Source organism: Equus quagga, chromosome 3 (assembly GCF_021613505.1).
Source record: "Equus quagga isolate Etosha38 chromosome 3, UCLA_HA_Equagga_1.0, whole genome shotgun sequence".
NCBI lineage: Eukaryota > Metazoa > Chordata > Mammalia > Perissodactyla > Equidae > Equus > Equus quagga.
Window position 1 is genome coordinate 134,540,976 of NC_060269.1, and position 20,687 is coordinate 134,561,662.

At 36.6% G+C, this 20,687-nt stretch overlaps 1 protein-coding gene across 5 annotated transcripts in view; it reads right to left on the reverse strand.

Annotated features, from left to right (window-relative positions):
• TBC1D19 (TBC1 domain family member 19) overlaps window positions 1-20,687 on the reverse strand; it is a 140,733-nt gene that overhangs the window by 112,770 nt on the left and 7,276 nt on the right. For 3 of the 5 annotated variants that reach the window (XM_046657312.1, XM_046657311.1, XM_046657310.1), the window contains exons 2-3: window positions 2,663-2,735; window positions 1,394-1,439 (exon numbers count right to left, since the gene is read on the reverse strand). In XM_046657312.1, the coding sequence (XP_046513268.1) occupies window positions 1,394-1,439; window positions 2,663-2,735 (119 nt within the window). Of the gene's footprint in view, window positions 1-1,393; window positions 1,440-2,662; window positions 2,737-20,687 lie in introns of those variants that run through there. The other 2 variants (XM_046657315.1, XM_046657314.1) reach the window with 2 other exon arrangements.

The window sequence follows — 20,687 nt, forward strand, 5'->3', positions numbered from 1 at the left end:
CTCAATTTGTTCAGAACCCAAGTGAGGAAAAAAGGCAGTATTACTGGACTCCTTCAAATATCCCAGTAAGTATTCAAAAATATTTATTTAATGTCTACTGTATAGGATTCTGAAGACATGACAATGAATGAAATACTGTCCCTGCCATCAAATAAAAAGGCACTGTGTCACAGAACAATTTCCAGGAAGGCATTATACCACAAAAATAGCAATGATCGGTAATATCTCCTCAGATGAGGATTTAATGTTTGGCATTATACACAACAGATGCTCTTATTCCACTAGTATCAGAGACAAAGACACCAAAGGTACAGGCTGTCTATGTAATAGGCAGAGAGATAAATCACCATGTTCTTATTAATCAACCTGTGGCATTTAATCAAATGTGGCATCTACATTTTGAGAATTTAAAACCTTATTTGTTATGATAAACATCTATTCCCTTGGTGACTAGTACCAAAGGTATGGTCACAGTCAACTTTCATTAATAGATAGTACTTATAAATGATGCTGTTTAAGAGTTCAAAAACCAACTTGGAAGATGGCAATAAGCAAAGAAGCAAATACTAATTTGAAAACTGCGTGTCTAAGCACAAGTCCACAGGCGTTCATCTCAGTCTTTTTATTTTAGAAGCAGTTCTGGTGAACTAGGTTATCGTTTCCCAGTTAACAGCAGATTAGAAGGGGCAAATTGGAAATGGAAGTTTTAGAGACTAGAGAATGCCAGGGACACAGACACATTGATGGCAGTAAAAAAAAAGAAAAAATAGCAGACATAAGGACTCTATTAGACTATAAATTCCATGAGGGCAAGAATTGTGTTTATTGTCCTATACTATATTTCCAATGCCTAGCACAGTGCTAGCAATAAATAATTGATGAATAATGGAATACTGAATAAACTACAAAAGCTAACATTCTGGATCTATCTTTTTTGTAATGGCAAATAGTTCTATACACCTCAACAGAGTCTGAGGGTAAATCCAGATAAACAAAAACATTTTTTTCTGCAAAAAAAGCTAATTATGTTTAGAATGTTTATAGTCAGTTTATAAAGGCAGAAAAAAGGCAATATCCAACATGGCAACAATAAAAAGAATATTGGTAACCTTAAGTTATCTGAAATACTAACTTAGAAGAAATATCTTAATCCCTAATTACACTGGATAAATTAATTGTTAATATAAAATTTGGGGCAGTAAAAAATGCCCACCTATTCATTAATTCTCAGGCAAGACTGTAATTTTTAACAGTATTAATTTACTTGAGATGTTATGTAAATACTAATGAGAATAATAACACAATGAGTGTACATAGCAATACTGTATTCATTACATACAAAGCAAATATAGCTAAATGTAACAGTATCTCAAAATAGGTAGGAAAAACTCACACACTCAGTTCACTATAAACAGCATTCTGAAGTTTCTTCTCCCAACCTATTTAAAAGAAAAAAAGAATAAAATATACAGACAGATTAGTTTTAAAAATAAACATACATTATAACTAAATTTATCTCGCTAAAACTTTAACATCATATGCATTTGTGAAAGAAATTCATCAACTGCCAATTGGTGTGTAAAGGTTTAAGGAATTATTTCCTATACATTTACCAAATCCCTTGCCTAACACTGAGTAGCAAATTCACCAACATGATATTATTTTGTAAGTAAAAGCACTACATCATTTTCTTCAGATGAGAGGAACATTTCCTTCTTCCACTGTCAATGTGCTCAATGAATGCCAAAATCTTCAGCTATTGTACTGCTAGTGCTAGGAAGAATGTGCAAGGGAGGGGCAAGAAACAGCCAGACACGTGACAAAGATAGATCACAAGTCATTAGTTACAATTAACTAGTCAGTAAATTCCTGAACAACAGGAGCAGATTATTACGAGGTACCACCAGTTAGACCAGCTGGCTGCTAAGTACTTGAACTCATCTGGGTAAGTAAACCACTTAACAGCTCTGTTCCCATGTGCAAAGGCTGGACGAGGGAACCTTTCTTCTTGCTCTAAAAAAATTGGGATTTTCTTTTGTTTTCTTTGAAAGGGTAGAAAAGAGGAGGGAAAAGAAGTGTAGAGAGAAAAAAGTCACAAATAAAAAGGAAAAAGACAAGTTACTTAACTAAGGAGATTCTTAATACATTCAGATTTTTCTCTTTTTTTTTGAGGAACAATAGCCCTGAGCTAACACCTGCTGCCAATCCTCCTCTTTTTGCTGAGGAAGACTGGCCCAGAGCTAACATCCATGCCCATCTTCCTCTACTTTATATGTGGGATGCCTACCACAACATGGCTTGCCAAGCAGTGCCATGTCCGCACCCGGGATCTGAACCGGCGAACCCCGGGCCTCCGAAGGGGAACGGGCGCACTTAACCGCTGCACCACCAGGCCGGCCCCTCAGAATGTATTTTGAGCAGAAAGGTAAGCAGTATTTAAAACTGATTAATGTAAAGCAGTCATTCCCACAATGTTCCTGAATTTTTGCAGCATTTTATTGAAATGTCTGAAAGTTCTAATTCTCCCCAAATAGAAACCTATCCAGCCACTGTTTCACAATTTTGAGTGAGTAATTGGAAGGCTGAGGATAAAATATTCCCTCCAAATAAAGTATTTCTTATTTTCCCTTAAAGAATTAGGAAAAAAAAGCAACTTACAAACCTGATATTTTAAAGTATTCCTTAATATCTTCTTTTAGTGATTCAAGTTTAATCTCAGGTCTCTGAAGACTGGCCTAATTTTAGAAAGAAGAAGAAAAAAAAGGAAAAGACAGAGGTCAAAAGTAAGTCATTTGGGATGATATTTAATGCCAATGAAACTTTTAAAAAAGGAGTGTCCAAATGTGCATACTATTTTAAAAAATCCCCTTTGAGGTCAGAGCACCTGAGCATCTAGAATAGCTCCTAAGAGAGAAGATTTCGTTCACCTATTCTGAAAATAGAGGACCTGTGATAGAATACCGTAGTCTGCTCAAAATATAAAAACTTGAATCTTAGGAATACTTAACATCTTCATCTAGGATTTTTACCTTTATGAATACTTAACATCTATTTTTCTAGTAGAAAAAACACTCAGATTTATAAATTCATTCCCTTAACATTACATGTAACATGTATTACACCTATACCTAATGACCAAAAACCCAGTTGCATCCACAGAGATGAATCTTTGAATAGTGTCTTCCTCTTTGGATTGTTATTCAGTGTAAAGCTGCATTTGTTGTGCATATTTATGGAAAAGACATAAAGCTACTGGTTCACAAATGCTTATTAATGTCTCTTGCATCTTTAACTGCATGCTTTCTATTCTACTGGTTTTTCACACTGTAATTTTTACCAAAAATAATAATTTCTCTAACTTATAATGGCTTCAATTATTTTGCAAGTATTTATCTTTAATCACCTAGCTCTCTTTATCAAATTCTAGAAGCATATTTCTTGAGAAGGCATTTCTATTAGAGTATCTCATAAGCATTTCAAACCTAAGAAATCAAAAAATTATCTTCCACTCACTATCTTGCTCCTTCTCTTCTATTTTTTCATCCATGAAATGACCATCCCCCAAATCTTCTAAATTAGAAACTTCAGTTATTCTCAATTCTACTCTAACTCTTCTAGGATTCAACCCCTTTCTAGGAGGATGGCATTGGTGGCGCTGAGTTTTAATCTCCCTGATTTCCACATAAATACAGAACAAGCTACTAGATAGCAAAACCAAAATCCCACGGAAAACATTTACAACAAAACTTGGTGATAAGACATCCCCCACAAAGCTAAAATACAAGCAGTTGGGGACAAACCAACAACCACAAGAGCAGTACAGTATTAGCACCCATGCAGGAAAAAGCAGAGGGAAGCAGTGGGGTATCTCATGGATGTGAAAACAGGAGAACCCCAAAATAGCCAACAAGCATCCACTGGAACATATAATTAGCCAATTTTAGAACAGGAGCTGAAACTGGGAGGGGCTTTGCCTAATCCAATATAGCAGATGAGGTCTGAAGAGACTAGAGCAGCCTACCACCTATGAATTCTTGAAACTGACCAACCAGGGTTCCCTTTCCAGACAATGCCACACTGAGGACAAAATACTGATAGAGTAATAAAAATTGAGGATGACAGGGAACCAACTTATTACTTTGAAAACTGGTAAGTAAGGGAAAAAGGCCTTTCTCCTCCCTTTTCTATAGGAACTATACCACTGGGTAACCAAATAATAGGTAAGGGGACATGTCTCTTTATTAAAGTATGCCAGCTAATAACTAAAACAGATATGCTATAACCAGAATATCACCATTTTGCAACCCCTAATGAATTGCTAATGCAAGACACTGAGCAGAAGCAGCTATTAACATTGCAAAAGACAACCTGACATTATGTGCTTCTCAGTGAAAGCACATTCCACTCCAAGAGCCACGGCCAAAGGGATGAAATCTGCGTCTGATTAAGCCTTCGGGTCCAGCAGTCAATTTACAAGTCATACGAAGAGCAGATGGACACATTAAGTTGCACCATGAGTGTGCAACCAGAAAAATCCACGATGCAAGAAATTCTAAAGGTCAAACAGCCCAGTTCTTCAGCTGATAAATTATCAAAAAAAGAAGGAAACGGAAAAAAACCTGTAGATGTAAAAAGACTTAAAAGGCATCAAGAAAACTTTTTTGATCGGCAAGACTAAGTTAGTGTCTAGGGATACACATTTGGTTAATAAAACTATCAAGAAATGCAGGAAAGTGATTACCACAAAAATGGGGTTGTCAGGGAGGGAGGGATTTGTGATTGGGATGGAGCAAATGGAGGGGTTACCGGTGTGGCCGGCAAAGTTTCACTTTTTTACCAGGGTGCTTGTTACAAGGTTGTTCTCCTTATAATAATTCATTACATTATACATTTGTTTTATGTAGTTTCTGTTTGTGTTTTATTTTACAATAAAAAGAGTCAAAAAAGAAAAAGAAAAGCATGTCTTCCAATCTATTCCTTTTCTCCACATTAAGTCGAAGTCCTCATCACTTCTCACTTGGATCACTGCAACAGCTTCTGAACTGGACAGCTTGGCACCTTATTTAAATTGCAACTACCCCCCGCTTAGCATTCTCACGTCCCCTTCTTCTGTTTTTTCTACTTTCTTAGCATTTATAACCTCCTAATATACCGTATGATTAACTTATTACCTTGTTTACTGGTACGGTGTCTATGGCCCCACACCAGCAGGGGCAAGCTTCACTAGGGCAGGTATCTGTCTTTTTGTTCCCTGCTGTACCCCAAGTGCCTAGAATAGTTACTTTCACACAGCAGGTGCTCAATAAATGTTTATTGAATAAATCAACCAATTTCTCCCTTTTCCAATCCACCCTTCAGCGTTTTCTTCCTAAAACATAAATCTTTCCTGTCTATGGAGCTCCACAGCACACACAAGAAGTCTACATTTTTCAACAGGGCACACCTGGCCCTTCACAAGGTAGGCCAACTTAGCTCTCCAAATTCATCAGCTGCTCCTCCACCAAGCTAACAACATGCTCTCTTTCCTCACACCTCCCCACCCCACACACCCTACTCGCTAGTCACAGTGATCTATAGTCACTGGTCCCCTAGTTGTCAAATATTTTAAGGGTTGGAATCCTTTTGTTCATGCTGTTTCTTCAGATGCAAGTGGCCCCTTACTGCCTTGGCAAATACCTACCAGCTTCCAAGACATCCCTCAAATATCACTCCTTTCCCACACCCCCCACCTCCATCTTGCCTGCAAAGAAAGTACACTCTGTTCCTCTGTTAGAGCACTCATTAGATTATACTGTAATTTTCAGTTCACCTATTTCTCTTTTTGACTCTTAAATTCAAAGGCAAAGACCATGTCTTCTTCATTTCCACATCCCAAGTATTAACCTGGCATTAATTGTTGCTTAACAAAATTATTTGACCAAACCATGTTCTATCTTTTTAATGAATTTTCCCCCAAAGTAAGCAAGGAACTTTATAAAAATTATTTTTAACTGAAGAGACTGGTTTCCAGTCTGTTATTCTTAGGATTTTAAAAGCTGCAAAATCCTGCTCATTATTCAAAAATACCAAGGCAAAAGGAAACAGGTTTTCTTTTACTAAGCCAGTATTTGGAAATGCTTCAGGGGTAGCACCATTTAAAGAATTTCAAGGGAAAAAACTGGATATTCCTTCTAAATATTTTCAATACTTCAAGGTTGCTAGGCCTCCTAGATATACTTTTTTATATCAAAGGCAAACCAAATTCACTAATCATCTATGCTAATTATAAAAATCTTGAGAAATTTGAAAATCAAAAGCAGGACATGACAGGAGGACAATATGGTAAGGCACAGCAGTTCTCAAACATGTTTTAGTAGCATAACTCTTTTCAAACGAAATCTGAACCCTGTCAGGAACCCTGCTATATAAAACACATTTAAGGTGACATTACTAGACAACGAGAACAATAAGTCTTTTCTCATTGACTAAGTTACAATAAACATTAAAAAGGTACAGCTTTATTCTGATATAGCCTCAATATCCAAATTATTTTTGCACTTTGTTTTGGTTGCTCAATATAAAGAAAAATCTTGATTCACAGAGATAAATTCGCATTTTTAATAGCCTTCCTGGCAATCTCAGCACATTCCCAAATTTAACTGCTATGGGAAATCAAAAGAGAAGTAGTTGGAAATTTTTATTGAGGAGACAAATCACTAAAATTATTTGTCATAAGTACAAAAATTAGATAAAGAGCTTCTAATACTTATAACAGCTAAAACTCTGCATACCATGGTATTACTACCACATGACGTGTTACTGGCTCACTCGTCCCACATCTAGCATTACACGGTGATGGGAGCTCGTGTTGAGCAGATGCACCTGCACTCTGCCTGGCCAACACCAAGCACTGCATACGCCTTGCAGTAGTATCCTCACTTGTACAACATACTATGAACGGACATGCACAAGCCCAAATATTTTGAAAGACCAGTTCACAATTATATCCTTCCTCATCAATGACACATTTGTAAGTGTCCCAAATAACGCATTTGAAAGTTTCTTTTTTGTTTTTAAGATTGGCACCGGAGCTAACATGTGTTGCCAATCTTATTTTTATTTATTTATTCATTTATTTATTTATTTATTTATTTATTTATTTATTTTCCTTCTTCTCCCCAAAGCCCCCCAGTACACAGTTGCATATTCTAGTTGTGAGTGCCTCTGGTTGTGCTATGTGGGACGCCACCTTAATATGGTGGTGCCATGTCCACACCCAGGATCCAAACCAGCAAAACCCTGGGCCACCAAAGCGGAGCGTGCGAACTTAACCACTCATCCATGGGGCTGGCCCCTTAAAGAGTGCTATTTCTTAATATAATTTTTAAATTAAATATTTTTAAATGAATAGAACACTTTCAGAATCGTTGACTATAACAGAGCATAGTTTTAAAACCACTTGGGACTAAATGAGAATGGGTTTTGGCATCAAAAGACCTAGAATCATCTCTCAGCCTTATTTATTATCTTGATCAAGTCACTTAACCTCTCTGGATCTCAATTTTCTTCCTTATTTAATAGGGAAAATAATACCTAAACTAGATTATTGTGAGACTCAAACGAAAATATTTTCAAAGTTATTTTTAGGCTGTGAAGTCCAATATAAGTTAAAGTTATGTTATAAAATACAAGATGTGCCAGACGGCAATGGACTAAACATAAAAGATTGGCAGGGAAGGAGTTGTTGGAGGTAGAGGTTTTTAAAATATCTACAACAAAAGTTAGGCCTTCTTTTCAACAAAATGCCTCTAGCTCACTATAAAAGCGGTAAAGAATATAATCAAAAATATAATCCAGCAAGAGAGTGTACAGTACATTCCTAGTCATGGCCCTGCATATATCCTTCACTCAGTCATTTATGTTGACATTTCTGACATCCTCTATGATTCTATACTCTAAAAACACAAGATCATCTCCACCCCTACTCCCCCAACACACACACACACACACGAATCCAGTTGCTTTCTACTCCCACCAGAACAGTCTGAATCCAAAGCACTGGACACTGGCAGTCTTAAGTTTCTAAACTTGGAGAGTAAAGGAAACTGGAGAAGCAAAGTGGCTGAAGTCACAGATGGATCAAAGAAGCTTGGAGGTAAACTGAGGCTAAATACTCCATGAAGTACAAACCAGGGCACAGGAAGATCTACAAAAATGGTTCCAAGGATCATTGAATTCCCTCCTCGCTATGCCACCATGCTAATCCTGGACTTTATCTTTCCGTGCCTGAAGAATCACAGAATTTCAAGGTTAGAGGGGCCTATAGAGTTCTTCTAGGTTAACTACCCATTTAATGACTGACTCTCCTCTCCAAGTGATTTGCTAGCTTAGAAACTGTAACTCAGACACTCTAGAAACTCACTACATCCCTACCTTAGCCAATTCCATCTTTGAATTATTCTGCTAGAAAATTCTTTATTATGAGCTAAAATTGATTCCCCTTAACATCTGCCACCATCATGATCCCCACCGCACCCCAAGGTCACAGAAAATAAGTTTTATCCACATGAGGGACTCTCAAATATTTGAAGAGAACTACTGTGTCTTCCCTAAAAGCTTCTCTTTTCAAGGTCACATATATTTCCAGGTTCTCCAGGTTCTCTTCATATGACAGATTCTTCTTACCACCCTGGCCATTCTTCTCTGAGCAAAGTCCAGTCCAACTTGTCCTCTACTGGAGTAACTTCCTAAGTGACCTCTCTACTTCACTCATTCCACTAGGCCATTGATTCTCAAATTTTAAAGTCTCAGGACCCTCACTTTCTTAAAAATTATTGAGGATCTCAAAGTACTTCTGTTTATGCGGATTATATCTACTGGTATTTCCAACATTAGAAGTTAATACAGAAAAAATTAAACCTATTTGTTTATTAGTATGGCAGTTCTTCAAAAACTTAAAAATTGAGTTACCATATGATCCAGCAATTCTAATTCTGGGTAGATACTCAAAAGAACTGAAAGCAGGAACTTGAAGATTTATTTGTACACTCAAGTTCACAGCAACATTATTCACATTAGCTAAAATGTGGAAGCAACTCAAGTATTCAGACAAATGAATGGATAAACAAAATGTGGTAAGGACATACAATGGAATAGTACTCAGCTTTAAAAAAAACCTAACACATCTACAACATAGATGAACCTTGATGACATTATGCTAAGTGAAATAAGCCAGTCACAAAAAGACAAATACTGTATGACTCCACTTGTATGAGGAACCTAGAGTAGTCAAATTCACAAAGACAGAAAGTAAAATGGTGGTGCCAGGGGCAAAGGGGAGGAGGGAATGTGGAGTTACTGTTTAATGGGTAAAGAGTTTCAGTTTGGGATGATGAAAAAGTTCTGGAGATGGATGGTGGTGATGGCTGCACAACAATGTGAATAAACTCAATGCCACTGAACTGTACACTTACAAATGGTTAAAATGGTACCTTTTATGTATATTTTACCACAATGAAAATTATTTATTGATTCTTTAGAAATAATATAAACTCATTACATATTAACTTAAGATAATTTTTATCTAAAAGAACTGTGTTTTCAGGGAAAAAAATAGTGAGAAAAAAGAGGCATTGTTTTACAGTTTTGCAAATCTCTGATGTTTGGCTTAGAAGATAGGTGGATTCGTCAACCTGCTGTGCTATTACATCCGTAGCATTATGTTGTTTTTATTGATGCATATGAAGCAAATCAGTGTCACACAGACAGGTAACTGGAAAAGGGAAGGGTATTGTAATATCCTTTTCAGACATTGTGGATACTTTCCTTTAATGGTATATCAATATTTGACAAGCAGTAGTTTCCTAAAGATTAGTTGTAATGTGGAATCTGAACAATAAACTTTTCATACTTTATTACATAAACTTGTATACATCTGCCTTGCATTTTGAATCAATCTTCTACCTATACATGATTTTGTAACATTATGCTCTGATCATTTCGAATATATTGATTAACTAAGTGATGCAGTGGACACATTTCATTAAACAATATCAAAAAGTAACATTCATTAACTTCACCAACAATATCATCAGAAAAGTCTTTAAGCATTGGGCCACCAAGTCCACAGTGGTGAATACAAGTTTTCCAGAATCTAAATTTTATTTAAAGCTTGAATTTTATCATTGGCAACACACACAAGTTTTCCTTGGGGTGATAGGCTCACTTTGCTCATTTTAGAGAAAATATCTGCCAAATACCCAAGTCTGAATAACAACAGTTTGTCAATTGCTCTTTCAAGTAAAAATGGTGTTTTACTAAAGAAAAAAAGCAATTCAGCTCGTACGTAACTCAATTAATCGTAGGAGTGCTTTTACTCTAGATAATCATCTTATTTCAATATACAGCAGAAGTGCCTTATGCACACTTTCCATTTCCTCAAGTAGAATATTAAAAATCTGTGTATTCAAGGAATGAGATTTAATAAAATTAATAATTTTTACCGTTTCATCACAGACCCTCAAGTGAAACTGGCTTTTTATTTTCTTACTGTGAATGTGTGGTGGTGAACAATACAATGACTACTAGTACAGTTTGATACCATTTCCTGATTTGTGCTAAGATACTAGCAGCTAAACCCATCATCATTGCTTTTATACCATCAGTGCAAACAGCAGCATAATGAATTTTTTTAAAAAGATTCTTTATATTATATAAAATAGTTTTGACCTGAAAGATCTTAGAGACCACTAAGAGTCCACAGACCATACTTCGAGAACCACTGCACTAGACTATAGGCTCTTTGAGGACAAGTATCTTTCATCTCTCTACCCCAAGATCCAGCACAATAGCTATCACATAGTAAGAACTTCATAAATGTGTTTTCAATAAATGCACTTGCACTAAAGAGTCTTTAGACCCACACCTGCAAAATCCCATGAGAAACACATGATGAATAAGACAGTGTCCTTGTTCTCTGAAATTTTTAGCCCAGAAACAAAGACAGCCAAAAAACAACTAACTCCGTTATAAGAAAGAAAATATGTTATAACAGAGGCATCATCCATAGAGAAAGGAACAATTCTAATTGAAGAAAGTGGAAAAGAGGAGCTAAGCAGTATAGGCTGAGTGGACAGACTAGGCAACGGCACAGGAATGTTCTTGTGCACTGTCAGTTTGTGGAATAGCAAAAGTTCCAGTGGAATGTAGGCAGGAATAAGGTGGAGGAGGAGGCTGGAACACTCTCCCCTATTCCTATCTACCCTGCTCACCAGGGACAGATTAAAGTTCCTAAAAACCACCTTCCTGTCATCACCCTCCTCATGATACAGATCTTCCTTGACTTACGATGGGGTTATATCCTGAGAAACCCAGTGTAAATTGAAAATATCATGAGTCAAAAATGCATTTAATACACCTAACCTACCAAACATCTTATCTTACCTAGCCTACCTTAAACACACTCGGAACACTTACATTAGCCTACAGTTGGGCAAAATCATCTAACACAAAGCCTATTTTATAATAAAGTGCTGCATATCTCATGTAATTTATTGAATGCTGTACTGAAAATGAAAAACAGAATGGTTGTTTGGGTACAGAATGGTTGAAAGTATATTGATTATTTACTCGCATGATCACGTGGCTGATGGGGAGCTTCGGTTCACTGTTGCTGCCTGGCATGACGAGAGAGTACTGTACCACAAAGCACTAGCCCAGGAAAAGATTGAAATTCAAAAATCAAAGTATACTTTCTACTAAACGTTGTCACTTTCACACCATTGTAAAATCAAAAAATCATAAGTCAAACCATTGTAAATCAAGGACCGCCTATACCCCAATAACCCCTCACTGCCTACAGAAAAAAGGCGAATTCATCCCGGCATTAACAATCCCCTAAAAATCTAGTCTCACCCAGACTATATAATCTTATCTCTCTAGAAGTGCCGTACAACAGAAGCTGCTTCCTAGCCTTCTCGCCGTTCCCACACTGGGAAGTCACGCTCATCTTCCCACGTTGAGTGCTATGCAAGCCTTCCCCATCCCCAGCCATTTCCTTTCGGTATTATATTTATACCTTAGTATATGCCTATTCATTTACATTCTTCTTTCAATAATTAACTGAACACTTCCTATGTGCCAGTTGCTGCATATAAAAAGAAAAACAAGACACAGTCCTCCCTTACTCTTGAGGAACCCACAGTGTATTGAGGGATATAAACAAAAAGCTAATAGATAAGTGTGATGAAATAGGATACACGGCCCTTTCCCACATTAATGCCCAAACATTGTTATCATTAACATAATTATTTTGAACTTTGTCTAATTTCTCTCAAGAGCCCATCACCACCACAGAAGAGAGGCTCAATTAAAATATGTGGAATTAGTTACTCCCATTTCTTCCTAATACTTTTAGTTCTTTCTAAAACTATAGACCAGATTTGTTTCTGTAATCCTAGTAGTCCCAGTGGACATCCACTGTAGCCAGGAATGAGTTTTAGTTTCAAATTGGAAATTTTGGCTCTGGGCAAGCTGACCATGCCTTAGACTCAGTCCGTGCTGTATAATTTGAGCTCTGCTCTGGTTTCTCTCACTTGAGGATGGATCCCTCACTGGCCTTCTTTTGCTGACGTCCCCAAGCTGACCTACTTCTCTGTCTTATCCCCCTTACTCCACATCTTTACTTCCTAGCCTCTTTCATAATATACTTTATGCCTGAAACAGACTTCAGTTCACATTTAGTAATTGATCTTTTCCCTGTCATTCCGACTCAGCCTTACCTAATTCAAGAACCTCCTCTAAGCAATTCAGTGTTGAAATAAAACATGAACATTTGCTTACACAAAGCAAACCCACATTTTAATGGTTATCTGATCCCTCAAGTACATAAATTCTATGGAGATAAGAGGTTTCTTATTTTGAAATCCTGAACACCATAATTCATTTCTTCACTGTCTTACTTTCCAGGATTAAAGGATACAACAGTAGCCAATGCAGATATGGGTAAGGATGATACCACTCCCTGGTTCACACCAAACACAATGAGAGTCCCTGAATTACTAATTTATATATCAACCGCAGTAGTCCAACCTGGAGCTTCCCCCTAGTCTATGCCAAATCCCACCATAGAAAGAAAAAAAAAAACAACAAGATAGTAAGCTTTAATTATGGCACAGGCCTTTTGCTACCAATATACATTCTGTCTATCTATGCCTTCTAGAAAATATATTTAATTAAAATCTATTTAATGAAATCCATTTAATTTTCATTTCCCTAAAATAAATAAATTTCAGTTTCTTTTTTCCTTTTTATGATCTCTAAACTCTCTATACATGGTATGTATTTCTGTTAACGCTGAATAAAAAACAAATAATATTTGAGATATAATTTCATAAGTTTTTTGTAAGGGACACTAGCATTGAGATGCTCCGGGGTTCTAGACTTATGACAACATCCTATCAGTTATATTATTCCTTCTCTCTCCAAAGCCTATCTTCTTTCAGCTTCCTTCCTTTCACAATTCGATTATTTATAATAACACTCTGAGCAACAAGACTTATTAAACACTTAATGAAAGGGAAATAACATTTGAGGTTTTATACAACATCCATTTCAAATACAAATAATGCATGATACAAAATAACAACACTGATTTGGTGCTAGACATCAAATTTGGAATTAGGCTATCACTCCAGTATCTAGAGGATGAGTGAGCAAATTCAACCTTAAGATACAGGTTGACTTCATAACAAAGTAACTCAGGAAAGGAAAACTCAAAAATAAAAAAACATAACCCCTTTCTAGAAACACAAAATTCCGTTATCACACTAAGATCTTAAAGAATTAAACTTCAATATATAAAAAGATATATTAAAATACAATAGATGTTTAATTATAATACTAAAAGAGAAGCATTAGTAGCAGGGAAAAATATCTAAGAATTATTTATATTTGGCTTTGAAATATTCTGTGTGATTTTATTTTTCTAATTAAGTTGAGCCACTATTCTAGCACTTTCTGAGTATACTCAAACAGACAAAATGGAGGCAGTTCAGAAAATGCTGGTGGTGGGAAAATGCCTTCCTGATTAAGTTTTTTAAATGTGACAAATAAACAGCCAGTTGTTTACAAATATATTATGGAGTTAGATCAAGATGTCATAGTAGGAAGAGCCTCTTCCCCAGACACATCAAACCACATACAGAATGACTACCACTGGGAATGACCTGAAGACTAGCAGAACAGCTTCCCCACAACTAAGGATATAAAGAAAAAGCCACCTCCAGAAGGGTAGGAGGGGCGGAGAAGCAGTCTAGTCAGGACCCACACCCCACCCCCGGGCACAGCGACACACAGGCGGGAGGGATACCACAGGCACAAGGACATCCCGGACAAGCGAGGGGTCTCAGCCCCACATGGGATCCCCAGCCTGGGCGACACGCACAGGAAGAGGAGCCCTCCTAACTCTGGCTTTGGAAACCAGTGGGGCTTCCGTTTGGGAGAGCTGGAGGGCTACAGGAAACCGAGACTTCCTTCTTAAAGGGCACACACAAACTCACTGGAGTCCCAGCACAGAGGCAGCAGTTTGAAAAGTGCCTGGGTTACACATGAGGGAGATTCACTGACTCAAATTTTAGGGCAGGTGCTGGAAGGGCAGGGATCTATTGGAACTTTCTCCGGGGATAAAAGCACTGGCCAGCAACATTTTTTTCACTCTCCTTTTACCTGCCTGGTGGGTACCATTCCTAACACTCCCTTTACCTTGCTAGCACCATTTGCCCCCGCCCCCACCACCCAGTGCTCCCCTGTAGACCTGCTCTGGCCGGCACCCCTCCAAAGCAGCTCCTGCCTGTGAGCACCAGCTCCACACACCAGCACACCCATGCAACTGTGGCCCAGGCACAACAGGAGGACACACACAGCCTACACAGGGACACACCTGGAGATCCTGGCTGTGGTGACCAGGGGGGATTGCACTGTTAGACCCCACAGGACACCGTCTACATAAGGCCACCCCTTCAAGACCAGGAGGTGTAGCTGATCTACCTAATACATAGAAACAAACCCAGAGAACTAGGCAAAATGAAGAGACAGAGAAATATCTTTAAATGAAAGAACAAGCTAAAACCTCAGAAAAAGAACTAAACAAAATGGAGACAAGCAATCTAGCAGACAAAGAGTTCAAAGCAATGGTTACAAAGATACTCACCAAACTCAGGAGAAGAATAGATGAATGCAGTGAAAACTTCAACAAACAGATAGAAAATATAAAGAAGAACCAGCCAGAACTTAAGAATACAATAACTGAAATGAAAAATACACTCGAGGAAATCAACAGCAGATTACATGATGCAGAAGAACAGATGAGCGATCTGGAGGAGAAGGGTAGTGGAAATCACCCAATTGGAACAGCAAAAAGAAAAAAGAATTTTAAAAAACAAGGATAGCATAAAGGACCCCTGGGACAGCATTAAGAATATTAACATTTACATTATAGAAGTCCCAGGAGGAGAAGAGAAAGAGAAAGGGACAGAAAACCTCTACAGTTTTTCAGACACAATGTCTGGCATTAAATAAAAATTTACTAGGCATGTAAACAGACAAAATCAGATGAACAAAAGCTAAGAAAAAAATAACACCATAAACAAAGATCCACACGTGATCTAGATATTGGTGTTAACTGAAAAGGATTTTAAAATAATTATGAGTTATATGTTTTTTAAAAAAGAAGGAAAAAATGGACAAAATAGATGAAAAGCAGATAATTTTACCTGAGAATTGCAATCAATAAAAAAGAATCATCTTGAAATTTTAGGACTGAAAAATACCCTATGTTAATAGGAGCTCATTAGATGAATTTACCAGGAAATACAAAAATAGCATCAAACAAGATTAATGAATTGGAAGAAGGTCAAAAGAAAATATCCAAACTGCAGCACAGTGAAAAAAAAAATTACAGAAAAGAAAGAAAAAGAGTGTTAGAGATAAGTGGGACTCAGTGAAAAATCTAATGTGTCTCAGTGTTGAAGTTTCAGAAAGACAGGAGAGAGAAAAATGTGGCAGAATAAATATTTGAACAGATAATGACCAAGAATTTTCCCAAACTAGTGAAATCTTTAGTTTCAAGCCCAGATTTAAGAAGTCTCACAAACTCAAACCAGAATAAGTTAAACAATAATAATAATACAAACAATAGTAAGATACATCTTAACAAAACTACTGAAAACCAAAGAGACAGAAAATGTTCAAAGCAGCCAGGTGCGAGTGGAGGACATACATTCAGTGGTCAACAAAAGGACTGATGGCTGACTTCACAACAGAAAACAAAGAGGCCAGGAGACAATGAAAGGTCTTAACACACTGAAAACAATTACTGCCAACTTTGAAATCTTAATGCAGAAAAAAAATCCCTCAAAAGTGAAGATGAAATAAAGACATCATCAGGCAAATAAAACTGAGGAATCTGTGAGCAGGAAACTTGCACTAAAAGAAATACTAGGAAGAGTCCCATGGTAGAAGAGAAATAATCCCGGTGGAAATGTAGGAGGAACGACAAGAAACAAAAAAGACAAAAATGTGGTTAAAAATGAGTAAATACTGACTAAATATTGATGCTACAAAACAGTAATAACAATGTCTTGCGGGGTTTAAAATATACATAAAATGCATGACAAAAATAACACAAAAGAGGCATAAATGAGTAGTGTTCTAAGCTCAAGCATTACAAGGAAATAGTAAAAGTAATAAGTTATGACTATAATTCATCAAGAATAGATGCTGTAACCTCTAGGGTAGCTACCTAAAGAACAGTCAAACAATGTGTAACTGTCACATTAACGGAGAGGAAAACAGAATAACAACAATATTTGAATAATCCAAAAGAAGGCAAGAAACGAGAGAAAACAGACTATGAAGCAAATAGATCAAATAAAAAAACAAATTTTAAGACCAGAAATATGAAACCAAATATATCAGTAAATTCCTAAATGTAAATAGACTAAATAATACAATTAAAAGACTGATTGTCAGGCTAGATTTAAAAAACAACTATACGATTGACAAGAGATTTTCACATATTGAGGTATATGGGATAACTATTTGAGTTCAAAACTGATTTGGCTTGAACTAAAAAGCCTGACTTATGGCCTATCAAACATACATTGCACATCTGCTTAACCATTAAAGTAAAGAATGCACTCTCTTAAGAGAAGAACGCATACTTCCCCTCCTATGCCCTATTGGTAACACTGTATTGGTAATGCCTGGATTAGTCCCTTTCCTGACATCATAGTCACGTTGACCTGCTAATGTGCAACTGAATACCTCTTTGAAATTTTGATGACAATGTCTCTTGGGTGTGTTTAATGTATGTTCTTTGTCCTGCAAAGATAGAAGAGTACTGAAAACCATGCTTCCCGAGAACTCCTTCTAAGGCCTTCTTGGTTATAATCCTCACTCTGGCTCATAATAAACTCACCCCAGTTCTGATTTATAGATTGGTTATGGATTATTTATGTCAACACAATGCTGATACTTTCAAGAAACAGGCATTAAATATAGTCACAGAAAGAGTGAAAATTAAAGGATGGAGAGAGTCACACCATGCCACTCCTCACTGTAACCCTGGGCCCATTTAGAGCCAGTTTGAACAGACCTCCAACTCTGACCAACAAAAATGACTAAGGATCGTCTTTCAGAAAAACTGCAAAGTCACGCAGGCAGGGCATGCGCAAAACAAGAAATCATGATCTGAAATGACCTCAGAACCAAAGATCCTCCTTCTCATGAAACCCAAGGACTGGGACACGACTGGAACTTGAAAGCTGGACTCTTATCAGAAGCGAGGGGTCCCACATTCAGGAGGATCTGCTGTTAAAATTCTTTCTCTACCGCGTGCAACATGTTTAGAACCCTGTCATAAATGTTTTGAACCTCACCATAAATACCTGAAGCCCACCAATCAAAACCTGTCCCACCAGCGTTTCCGAGTGCCAGCCTGTGCTCCCTAATCTCTTAAATTTCGTCCCAAATCCTGAATCGGGGAGACAGATCTGAGGGCACACGCCCCCTGTCTCCCTGGAGATGGATCTCGCAGAATAAAAAACTGATTTCTCCCCTCAAAGGCTGGTGCCATAGTTAATTGGTTTGTGTATGCACATTGGGCAGGGAACCCCAATTTTGGCGGGCAACACTAACCAAAGAAAGCTGGTACAGCTATACTAACATCCTAACATCAAACAAAACAAAGTTTAAGGCAAGAACCTTATTAGAGATACAGAAGGACATTTCATAATGATTAAGGGGTTAATCCATCAGGAAAATATCACAATATAAATCTGTATACAATCAATAAAATAGACTTAAAATATACAAAGCAAAATATTGAGAGAATTAAAAGAAATAAACAAAATATACAATCATGGTAAGAAACTTTAACATATTTCTTTCAATAGCTGACAAAACAAGCCTAAGAAAATCATTAAGATTATAGAAGAACTGAACAGCATAATTAACAACTAGACCTCAGTAACATAAAGGTAACTCGACCAAACAGTGACAGTATACACATTCTTTACAAGTGCACAGGGAACATTCAGCAAAATTGACTATATACTGGGTTACAAGGCAAGCCTCAACAATTTTAAAATATTTAATCAACCAGAGAATGTTCTCTGACAACATTGAAATTAAGCTGAAGGTCAATAACAAAAATATAAAAAGAATATCTCAACTGCTTGGAAATTAAGCAATGCACACTTCAGGATAACTCTTGGATGAAATAAAAAATCACAAAAACTATAAGGAAATATTTTGAACAAAAGGATAATGAAAATATGACCCTTTAAAACAGTGGGATGCAGTTAAAGTAGTGCTTGGGGGAAATTAGAGCCTCAAATGCATATTTTAGAAAAGAAGGCTTCAAATCTGACCTAAGCTTCCATGTCAAGAAACTAAAAAACAGAACAGCAAATCAATCCCAAAGAAAGTAGGAGGAAATTAAAATAAAGATATGATCCAAAATTAAGAGAAAATCAGCAAAGCCAAAACTGGTTTTTTGATGAGATTAATTAAATTGATAAATCCTAGCAAAAACTGTTGAAACACATACACACACACAAATTACCATTATCAGAAATTATAACAGACTTTTCAGACATTAAAAAGAAATAAAAGTTCATTATAAACAACTTTAGGCCAATGATTTATATCATTTAAATGAAATGAACAAATTCCATGAAAAACACAACTTATCAAAACTCTCATTAGAAGGAACAGAAAATCTGAATACTTCTCTACTTATTAAAGTTGAATCTGTTATTGAAAGTCTTGCCAACACAGTATTGAAGAAGAAGAACAAAGTTGGAGGGCTGATACCACCCAACTTGAATTTAATATTAGGCTACAGAAATCAAGACAGAGTGGTAATAGTGAAAGAGTAGAAAAATAATTCAATGGAATAGAATACAGACCCAGAAATATCAACACAAATATACTCAACTGGTCTTTGACAAAAGAGCAAAGGTAGTTTAATGAAGCAAAGACAGTCTTTTCAACCAATTGTACTAGAAAAACTGGACTTCCATATGCAAAAAAAAGAATCTAGACACAGACCTCATACCACTCACAAAAATTAACTCAAAATGGATCATAGACTTAAAAGTAAAACCTAGAATTATAAGACTTCTGAAAGATAACACAGAAGTAAATCCAAGTGACCCTGGGCTTGGTGACTAATTTTTAGACACAACACCAAAAGCACGATCCATAAAAGAAAAAATTGATGTTAGATTTCATTAAAATTAAAAACTTCTCTGAGAAAGATACTGTTAAGAGAATGAAAAAACTAGCCACGGGTTGGGAGAAAATATTTGTAAAACACATAACTGATAAATGACTTATACCCAAAATATACAACAGATTCTTAAAACTCAACAATAAGAAAACATCCAATTAAAAAATAGGCAAAAGATCTGAACAGACATCTCACCAAAGAAGACATATGGAGAGCAAATAAACATATGAAAAGATGCTCAAGATCATATGTCATTAGGGGATTGCACATTAAAATGACACAACACACCTATTATAATGGCTACAATCTAAAACACTGGTAACACCAAATGTTGCCGAGGATTTGGAGCAACAGGAACTCTCATTCATTGCTGGTTGAGATGCAAGATGGTACAGCCACATTGGAAGAAAGTTGTCAGTTTCTAACAAAGGTAATCATAGTTTTACCACACAATCCAGCAATCATGCTCCTTGCTATTTACCCAAATGAGCTGAAAACTTATGTCTACACAAAAATCTACACAGGAATGTTTGTAACAGTTTTAGTCCTAAGTGGCAAAACCTGGAAGCAACCAAGATATCCTTCAACAAGGGAATGTATAAACAAACTGTGATACATCCACACAATAAAATATTATTCAGAAAAAAAAAGCTATCGAGCCACAAAAAGACATACAGGAACATAATGCACATTGATAAGTGAAAGAAGCCAGTTTGAAAAGGTTACATACTTTGATTCCAATTATATAACATTCTTAAAGGCAAAACTATAGAGACAGTAAAAAAAAAAAATCATTGGTTGCCAGGGGCTTGGGAGGAGAGAAGGGAGGGACGAGTAGGTAGAAAACAAAGGATTTTTAGGACAGTGAAACTATACCTAAGATACTGGAATAGTGGATACATGACATTATACATTT